General features: G+C 43.3%; 1 protein-coding gene across 13 annotated transcripts in view; it reads right to left on the bottom strand.

Annotated features, from left to right (window-relative positions):
• Window positions 1-5205: 5205 nt before the first annotated feature.
• CHRDL1 (chordin like 1) overlaps window positions 5206-10123 on the bottom strand; it is a 123594-nt gene continuing 118676 nt past the window's right edge. For all 13 annotated transcript variants that reach the window (XM_017349994.3, XM_008272882.4, XM_070066553.1 and 10 more), the window contains one exon: window positions 5206-7601. In XM_017349994.3, coding sequence (XP_017205483.2) covers window positions 7471-7601 — 131 coding nt within the window. In that variant the 3' untranslated portion in view covers window positions 5206-7470. The remainder of the gene's footprint in view (window positions 7602-10123) is intronic.

Below are 10123 nucleotides of genomic sequence, written 5' to 3'. Positions count from 1 at the left end.
ATGCAATGTGAGCAATACACTACACTACGATGTCACTAAGAATGGAATTTTTCAGCTCCACTATAATCTTATGGGACCACTGTCCTATATGTAGTGTGTCGTTCACCAAAACATCATTATGTGATACATGGTTGGAATGGCATGAAAAGATGAATGCCATGGGGCAGGCTTTGTGGCCCAATGAGTTAAGATACTGCTTGTGGCACCAGCATGCAATATTGGAGTGCTGGTTCAAGTCCAGTCTAATCTACTTCTGATCCAGCTCCCTGCTAATATGCCTGGGAAGGCATGGAAGATTGTTCAAGTATTTGGACCCATCATCCATGTGGGATAGTAGGATGGAAGTCCTGGCTCCTGCCTTTGTCTTTGGCTGGGCCTGACTGTTATGGGCATTTGCAGAGTTAACAAGAAGATGGAAGATTCTCTCTTGCTCAAGCTCTGGCTTTCAAGTAGATGAAATTAAACATTTTTTTCAATGGTGAATTTCCTGCATTCCCTCACCTCTAAAATAGGGTCAATAATGGGACCTCCACATAAGGCTGTGGTAAGGATTAAATAAGAAATCATGCATGTCAGTTGGTCACCCTGTGGATGACACAGGGAAAGCACTTTGGCTGTTATTTTATGGGAGCATAGGAGAGGGAACTACTAAGTGTGCCTGAAGGAGGGGTCAAGAGAATCAGAAATAAATAATCTGGATTTTAAAAGATGAGTACATATTTGTTAAGAAAATACATCAGGGAATGAAAATTACAGGAGTGAATTTGTAGGCACAGGAGTACTAAGAACATGGTAAGTTCCAGGAATATGAATTTACTTGTCATGGTTGGAGGATACAGTACACAGGGAGAAAGGAAAAATGGTAGCAAACTAAGAAGGGGCCAGATATGGTAATATGTTTGGGTTGAGTATTGGAGGATGTGTAGGAGTTTGCCAATCCAAGAAGAGGGGACACTTTGATGGTGAAACATGCACACACAAAGGCACAGCACCATATACATGTCAGATATCTGAGGGCTGTGTATTGTGGCTGAAGCTCTGATTGCAAGGAGCCACCTCTCCCGCTGGAGGTTTCAAATGGGTCTGGGCATGTTTGGTAGCTTTGGGAGGTGAACCCCTTGAAGTAATTTGCATGAAGGTTTCTGTGGGGAAGAGAAGCTGTACATGGTTCCAAAAGGTAGAGAGATTGGAAAGACAGTCCTTTTTTTAAAAAGATGTACTGTTGGGGCTGGCATTGTAGCATAGTTATCAAGCCACCACCTGCTGTGCTGGCATTCCCATATGGGTGCTGATTCACATCCTGGCTGCTCCACTTCTGATACAGGCCCCTGATAATGCACCGGAGAAAGCGGTGGAAGATGGCCCAAACCTTTGGGACCCTGTACCTACATGGGAGACCTGAAAGAAGACCCTGGCCCCTGGTTTCAGATCAGCCCAGCTCCTGCCATTGTGGCTATTTGGGGAGTGAATCAGTGGATGGAAGCTCTCTCTCTCTCAACCTCTCTCTCTCTTTCTCTCTCTAAGTCTGCCTGTCAAATAAATAAATAAATCTTAAAAACTATGTATTATTTGACAGGCAGAATTACAAAGAGAGAGGCAGAGGCAGAGAGAAAGAGCTATCTGCTGGTTCACTTCCCCAAGGCCAGGGATAGGTAAAGCTGAAGCCAGGATCCCGGAACTCCTTCAGGGTCTCCCTGTGGGTGGCAGGAGTCCAAGCACTCGGGCCATCTTCTACTGCTTTTCCTAGGTCCATTAGCAGGAAACTCAATCAGAAGCGGATCAGCTGGGATTTGAACTGGTGCCCATATGGGATGTCAGCATTGCAGGCAGTGGCTTTACCTACTGCATCACAACACCTGCCCTGAAAAGGCAGTCTTATGTCTATCATGGAGGTTTGTATGTGGCACAGACTTTGCACAGATCTTTGCAAAAGATCCCTGAGCATAGGGAGGAAAGCAGAAATCTAAAGAACCTGTTTCTATGGAAAACCATATAGATCTCTAAGGCACAAGTAGACCCTGCTTTGGTACCCATCATACATACTCAAAAACTACTTGTCAACTGCTTTAATGTAAGGTGGCAAATATCACAGGGGAGGAGGTAGGAGGTCATTATTTCCACTTGTGTACAGGATATGGAGCCCCACTGGGGGAAAACTGGGGATTCCAGAGCACCATCACCATGGTGGCACCTCTAGGCCAGCAGAAGGAGCTCCCACCAGCAACAGTACAGCTGACAGTCAAGGTGACTATCAATGGCAGAGACGGAGGCAGTGGATAGGCATTGTTTTAGTGTTGGGGTGGAAAAACTTACCCTCTACTCTCTTAGATTTAGTGACTGCAAAAGACTGATTTATAGGGGAAAAAGCATGCAATTTTTATTCAAATTTACGTGCACAGATGTTCACAGAAAGGAAGTGAAACTGAAGAAAGCAGTCAAACTCAGGGGCTTATATAGCCTTTTGACAAAGGGAAGGGGTTTGGGCTCTAAGGTATGATGAGGCATGGGAAAGTGATGAGGAAATATATAGAGGAGCCAAGGAAGACAAGGACGTTTTTAGTACGGTCTGTTTATGCAGGCTCATCTTGGTGGTGACGTTCATCTTCAGTGGTAAGTCTCTCATCTATTTCTGGTCCAAGAACAAGGACATCTTCACCAAGGCAAATTTATGCCCTGCTTTTCAGTAAATAAGGGGAGGGCAGAGATGTCTCTTTGCATCTGTTGATTCCCAATCACCTTCAGCTCAAAAGAATTCTTATGCCAAAGTTACATATTTTGAGGTGTCATATTCTAATCCCCTTCAAGACTCAAAGCAAGAAATGAATAAAGTATGGATAACATGTGGAATCAGACAGTACTTCTTGAGCCCTTATGGGATGAATTTGGTGCTTCCTGGGAATTGCAATGAAAGCAGGTGAGTGGAGACCTTGCAAGTGTAGGTGAGAGCAAAAGCCAATAAACATGGTCTACATTTGGGAAACCAAATTGACAGAATTAGGTGAAATTTCTATGTGACTGGGCAGGGCAAAGGAAAAGAGCAACACAGGGTCAAGATGTCTGGTTTGAGTTATTTGAAATTTTGCCAGTGGAGGTGTAGCAACATTGGGATTTATAGCTCACCATTCCAGAAAAAAGTATGCTGAGTGTAAAGGCAGCTCAAGCTATCAGAGATGAAGGGAACTAGGTGCAGCTCAATGTAAAGGGTTAGCAACCAAAGGCCAAAATCCCATTCAGGTTGCAGGTCAAGAATTGTGAGTTTCAGGGGTCCGACATGAGGGCGTAGCTTCTCATACACCTTACACAGCATATTAATTTCCATTTCTCCATTGTCTTCAATCATTTTCTTTCTACAGGATCTACCCCCAGTATTCAGATATGGATAAACAGCATCCCATTTCAGAAAAAATAACTTTCCTTGGACTGCATATCCTTCTTCTGCTTTCTTCATCATCTCTCTCCATACTCCATGGTAGAACATCTCCAAAAAGGTACCTCAAGCTACTATCTCCAAATCCTCATTTCCCCACTCGTTTTTATTTTTCATTTACTTTAATTTTTTATTTGAAAGGCAGGGAGAGAGACAGAGACAGGAAGACATCTTCTATCTGCTGATTCACTTTCTAAATTCCTGCAACTACCGGGTTGCACCAGGCCAAAGTCAGGAGCCTGGAACTCTATCCAGGTCTTCCCCTATGGGTAGTGGGAACCCAAGCACTTGAGCCACTTGAGCCACTTTTTTTTTTGACAGGCAGAGTGGACAGTGAGAGAGAGAGACAGAGAGAAAGGTCTTCCTTTTTGCCGTTGGTTCACCCTCCAATGGCCGCTGCGGCCGGCGCGCTGCGGCCAGCGCACCACGCTGATCCGATGGCAGGAGCCAGGTACTTCTGGTCTCCCATGGGGTGCAGGGCCCAAGCACTTGGGCCATCCTCCACTGCACTCCCTGGCCATAGCAGAGAGCTGAGCCACTTTTTTTTTGAGCCACTATCTGTTAAGCCCTAGGGTGTACATTAGTGGGAAGTTGGATCAGAAGCATAGTAGCTGAGACTCAAACCAAGCACTCTGATAAGGGATGCTGGCATTCCAAGCAGTGATGTAATCACTTTGCCAAACACCCTCCCTCCCACTCAGTTCTTACAAACCACTCCAATCTGGCCTCTGTTCCAATCTCTGCAGCACCATCTATCTTTTTCTATGTTGCTAACACCAATATATATGTTTCTATCCTTACACTACTTGATATCTTAGCAGCATTTGACACATTTGACTATTCTCTTGGAGCACTCTCATATTTTGACTTTGCTGATAACACAATTTAACTGATATTTGGAGGGGTTGAGAGAATTTGATTCTGATTACCATATGTGACAAGACTGTCACTTATGCAAACTGTTGCATTCAAAAATTGTGAGCAGCAGGCCAAAATTGAGCTCTGCTTGAAATCTAAGTCAATGGCCCTCTGTACCAACCTTCCAAGTGTCTTGGCCTACAGGGAGGCCAGAAGTCAATGAATCAATGATCAATTGAAGTGCCATAATGTTTTTATTTATTTATTTGTTGGTTTGTTTGAAAGGCAGAGTGACAATGAGTGGGAAAGACAGAGAGCGATCTTCTATCCATTGGTTCATTCGCTCAGTTCCCAAATGGCTTACCGGAGTTGAGGCTGGGCCTGACTAAAGTCAGGATCCAGGAACTCTACCCTGGTTTCCTAAAAAGTGGCAAGGACCCAAGTACTTGGGCCATAGTTCACTGACTTCCCAGGTACATTAGCAGGGAGGTGGATCAGAATCAGAGTAGCTGGGACTCAAACTGGCACTCTGATATGGGATGCCAGCATCCCAAGTGGCATAACGCCAGTCCTGCCGTGCCATTCTTGAACATGTCATGAATGAACACCCACTGTACACAAGACACTTCAAATGACTTTTTTGTGCATTGCCTAAATTAAACCTCACTGCAAGATTGCAGGCAAGAAGGAATAGTACTGCTATCCCTCCACTTTGTAGTTGAGGAGACTGACAAATACAGCTGGTAGGCACAGAGCTGAGCTTAAAAATTCAGGTTGTCTGACTGCAAAGTTCATGCTTCTAACTACTATGCTATACTGTGAGAGTTATCAAGCTGAGTGTGAAATGACCAGGCCCACCTTTCTCCTATTACCCAGTAATTGACCAGAGAATCAAATCATTCACACGACAGGCTAGCAGATGATTTTTCAAAATTAACTTTTTATTAATTTAAAAATCCAGCAATGCAGTGACTACATAAATAAAGTACCATATTTAGGTACATGTCCTGTGAGAAGGGTGAAAGGGTAATACTGTTATGTTACCCTTACTTGTTTATATGAACTAACTAGAAAATGGCTACAACTGCTAAATGGTGTTTATGGGCTTTGTTGTTCCAAGTGTTTATGATACAAATAAATACACAAGAAGAACCACATCCATTCTTCTCTACTAACTACAGACAGCTTGACCTCTTTCTCCCTATGTCCTACTCTCTACACAAAACCAAACACTGGAGGGTTTCTATGTCGGCTAACACAGCTCCCCAGCTCCTGCTCCCCACAGCACTTGGGGAAGGTGTGTCTCAGCACCTGGACTGAGGAGTTTATCTAAGGAAGCTCTCTGGGTGTTCCCTTAAGGCTGAGCTTTCTGAGAACACCTGGGTGGGAAGGGGAACCACCTCTACACCGGGATCTGATTACTGGTCTCCACACTAGGGAAACCCTGCCACCTTAGGGGAGGGGAGGCCAGGGGAGGCAGCAGCTGCCTAACCACCCCACCCCATCACACACACGCACACTAAAGCTCTGAGGCCCTTCACCCCAAGGTCTGCCATCTCCCTCTCCTGAAGAGAATGTGTGTGTGCAATGCACTGGTGAGAGCTTTGTTCCATGTAGTCCTGGCCACAGACCCCGTGTCTCCTTTGTGACAACTGACTCCTTTATGCCCTATGGCCGTAAAGACTGGACCTTTTATATTTCTCCCTCTCAGTGTCAAGTAATCTAAAGACAAACAATGTTCTCTCAACTAGGGCCACAGAGCAGGAAATAAGGACCTTCGGGTTCCTTAGCATTTCTAAGTACTCACTAGAGCTCATTCGTGCCTTCAGAGGGACCAAATCCAGAAGGCAGGCTTGGGATCTTTCCTGTGAAGAATGGATAGATTTCCCACCAAGATCACTTCTGAAGCCGGACTTCAGAATGGAGCATTTATGCTCTGCTATTGCACTGCACACACATTTTAAGTGCAGCCTACTTTGGAATCCCAACTCAAACTCATGCTTAGATAAGGCAAGAATGGTAAAACGGTTTGGGATCAACAATTTTATCAGAGTCACCAGCTCTTTAAGCGAGCAATGACTCTCTTATTCTCAGAACCCACAGACAGAAGCTCAGGAAGACTAAGCCACCTTGCAAGGTAAAAATCAGCCCTTGCAAGTGGAGAAGAAGGAAAGTTGTCCTTTTAAAAGGAGCTTCCACACTTTAATCTAAATGTCCTGGCTACACAAATGATGCCTTAAGAAAATTAGTGAGTACTGATCTATTAATTGGTCAGTTTTATTGATATGAAAACAAAAAGATGGCCTTTTGACTTTTATCAACTCCTTTCTTCAACAATTTCTTTGTCTTCTATGAATTCAGTTTCTGAGAATTGTATTCAATTCTCATTTATTTACAGAGGCCCCACAGGTTCAGGGAGAAGGGAGAGTTGGTATCATTAGGGGAAAGTTAGTTTCCACTTCAAAGTAGGTGGGGACAGGAAATAGTGTTCTTAATCTTCACCATGCTACTATAGTTCGTGACTTCAACAGCCACAAACAGCTTCTGATTACATTTTTAAATGTATTCTGCTGGTCACCAACAACTTCCAAGTTAGCTGGGAGTGAGGCAAAGGAAAGAAGTATACAGCTACACCCTATGCTGGCTTAGTTCTGAATGGAGGCTGTAGTTTAATGTGTGTGTAGGTGTGCATACATGTGTGTGTGCACATGTATGTGTGTACATGTGTGAACAGGGAATTAGCTTTTTTAAAGAACACGAGGCATTCTAGAATTGAAAGAGTATAATTTCGTACAAATAATCGCTCTGTACTCCAGAACTCCTCAGCAATTCCCTCCTCTTTCTTTCATTTGAATAAGTTTCTGGATAGAAACCCTGGGGTTTGTTTGCTCTTGAACCTGTAAAGAAATGTGATTCTCCAAGAAATCAGAGCCGTGTTGTGGTGTTTCGTCCCTCCTCCTCCTCCCACAAATCATTCGAGACTTGTCCAGTCTCCTTGGAGGAGATGTTTAAGAGCTGACACACCACTTCACATAAAGGAACATGTTATGCTGTGCATGGCGTGAATAATTGACTGCATTTGAATTTGGGGTTTTAGGGCACTGTTGACTTAAGCAAAATAAACCTGCAGTCCAGCTGCAGCTTGAGTTTTCTTGCTTTACCCTATCCAATACTGTCTGTCTTGCCTAACAGTGGCCCTTTTCAGATCTCTCCAGGTACAAAACCTTGACCAAATCTTCAAGCTCTGTTCTGCATACACGGCTTGAACACATCTGGCTGATTTGAGCTTCTCCTTCAGTGAATATCTTCCACTGACCTAAAAGGCAAACACAAAGTGGCCAGGAGTGTATAAAAGAAGAGCTGAGCAAATTAGTAATAGAACCAACATATCCAATTCTGCCCCCGCTTTCTCATAACTAGACGGTGATTTGGAATCAAAATGTCAGGAATTTTTTTAAGCAAAACATCCCCTAAAACCCTTTTCTGGGGAGTATACACAGATAACGGGTCATGGAATTTTTTAACATATAGAATTCATAAGAATCCCAAGACTAATATGCTCATCATGAGTAAAACCTAAGTATTAATGGAATTTTCACAGTATTTTTAGCATTTGCAAAATGCTCCACTATCTGTTAGCTATTTAGGTGGCTCATTTGGCACTGGGTTCAAAAAGCCACATTGCAAATGCAGTACTTACTGCTCTGTTTGAGGCTTTACTTACTCTCTGGGATTGCCACATACTGGTTTGTTTCCTTGATCATTACTTCATTATTCAACTCTATTTTTTCTATTCCTTTTGCCCTTTGACAAAAACTGCTCACCCTTGCTTTCTCCTATATTCACATGTTATCTCTGCACCCCCTTCACCACCGATAAATCCACTCTTTGAACTATTATATTCTCATATATGCCTTGGGATCCTTTTCCTCTCTGAGTTAACGCAACCGTTTCCTGTCTAGTCCCTGCTGTCTCTGCCTATCCTGGATCTCTGTTCAGTCTTCTTTTTATTCCTGTGCTCATGATGTTGTGACTTGCACAATTCCCAGTCCAAGGTAAGCAAATTCCTCCTAACTCTAACCCTACTTTGAACCTCTTTGTTTTTTGTAGCTATATAAAAACAAAATCTCTTTCCCTATACACTCCATTTCTCTGGTCCTTTCTCTCTTGATTCCTCACTTTTCCCTATTCCCTTTGACTCAATGGCAAGACAGAGGGAAAATCAGAAGGACTGGTCAAGGCACTAGCTTTTACTGAAGCTTTATGATGTGCCGACACATTATGTAAGGAGTCAGGCATGTTCTCCTTCATCCCCGATAGGCCCTGTATCTCAGCATCCACTTCCTTCAGCTACACATAGTTTGGGGCACATAACATCTATTTCAATTATATATCCCAAATCCTAACAGAGTAGGCTTACACCATCTTTCAAGTCCCCTGGAGCCTAGAGGAGAGCCTTGTTCACAAAATGAATTAAGAAGCATTCTTTGAAATTAATTGGTAATTTCACATCACTTCATTGATCCTGGCATCCTAGTCTCTGCCTCCTTTATTCCTGTCTCACAAGTAAGGACTCCCAACTATTCCATTAATTCTCATACTGCCCAGTTTCATTTTCTTTCAGTCCTGCTTTAGATAAATGTTTGACTCTGTTTCCTGCTGCTCTACTGGTTAACTCTGCTCAGATGGCTCTCAAGCATCTTAATCTAAGCATATTACAAGTCAAACTCTTTTTCTCTTACCAATACCCGTTTACTCTTCAGGCTTTCTCATTACTGAATGACATACCATTCATTCAGTCTATAATGTTGTTAATATTGGAGTCATTCCAACTTCATTTCTCTCTTTGACATCAATCTTGTTGATTTAACCTCAGAAATGCCTCTTGCAGTGACCTTTCCTCCTCCTATATTATAGTATAGTAAAGTAAAGACTATCACCAGCTCTCTCACTAGTAGTCCATTTTGGGCTCCAAACAGCAAAGGGTGTTTCTTTCTGAAAAACAGATCTGAATGCACCATTCCCTCATTTAAACACCTCCACTGAGATTCTCTGGCCTAGAGATCAATTCTGAATTCTTGGCATAGCAAATGGAACTGTTCACCATCTGCCTTTGCCAAAATAGATGCTTAATAAATCCATCAGATAGCCCAGAGACATCTTTCCAAAGCACCATTTTAGATATCACTATGCTGTTTCTGAGTTGGCAGAAACTACCAATGCAACTTGCCTTACATGTGAACTTCACACTGGCTTCTTCCAGGATCTTTAAGGACTTCTTACCTTCCAACTCTTCTCATCTTTCAGTGCACCCTCTGTAGCCCTTATCATTGTTCCTCACCCCCACCCACATTTCTTGTTTGTTCCCGTCTGAGTCTTCTCTTAGGCTGCACCCTCTTCCTGGAGGGATTTCCTGACCTGTTGCCCAGTCACACCCTCCTCTTTTCAAAACACACCTCCTCCCCGAAGCCTTCCCCGACTAAGCCCACCTGGCTCTCATCTCATTGTTCTTTACAGATTCCCCTGAGCATTTAGGTATTTAACTCCTCTGAAATCTACTAATTCAAACTGAAGGCACTTTCATGTTCTGTCTCGCCCATTAGAATTCCCTGTGGTTAGAAATTGTGTGCCTTTTATTCCACTAGAAGTGCTCCCCACCCCCCAGTGCTGAGAAGTAGCTAGTCCCTAGGCTCCATCTAGCGTAGAAAGTGAGAGAGCTACAAATATTCTTGAGTGTCTGAATGCTTTTAAAGAAACATGACCACACAGGGGCACTTCCAAGACTGAGAGAATTTTGAAACAACATGCGAATCGGCATGCAATCATTTTCCTGCAGTC

The sequence above is a fragment of the Oryctolagus cuniculus genome, chromosome X (genome assembly GCF_964237555.1).
Source record: "Oryctolagus cuniculus chromosome X, mOryCun1.1, whole genome shotgun sequence".
NCBI lineage: Eukaryota > Metazoa > Chordata > Mammalia > Lagomorpha > Leporidae > Oryctolagus > Oryctolagus cuniculus.
Note: the sequence above shows the minus strand (reverse complement) of the source record. Positions and strands in the feature narration are given on the sequence as shown.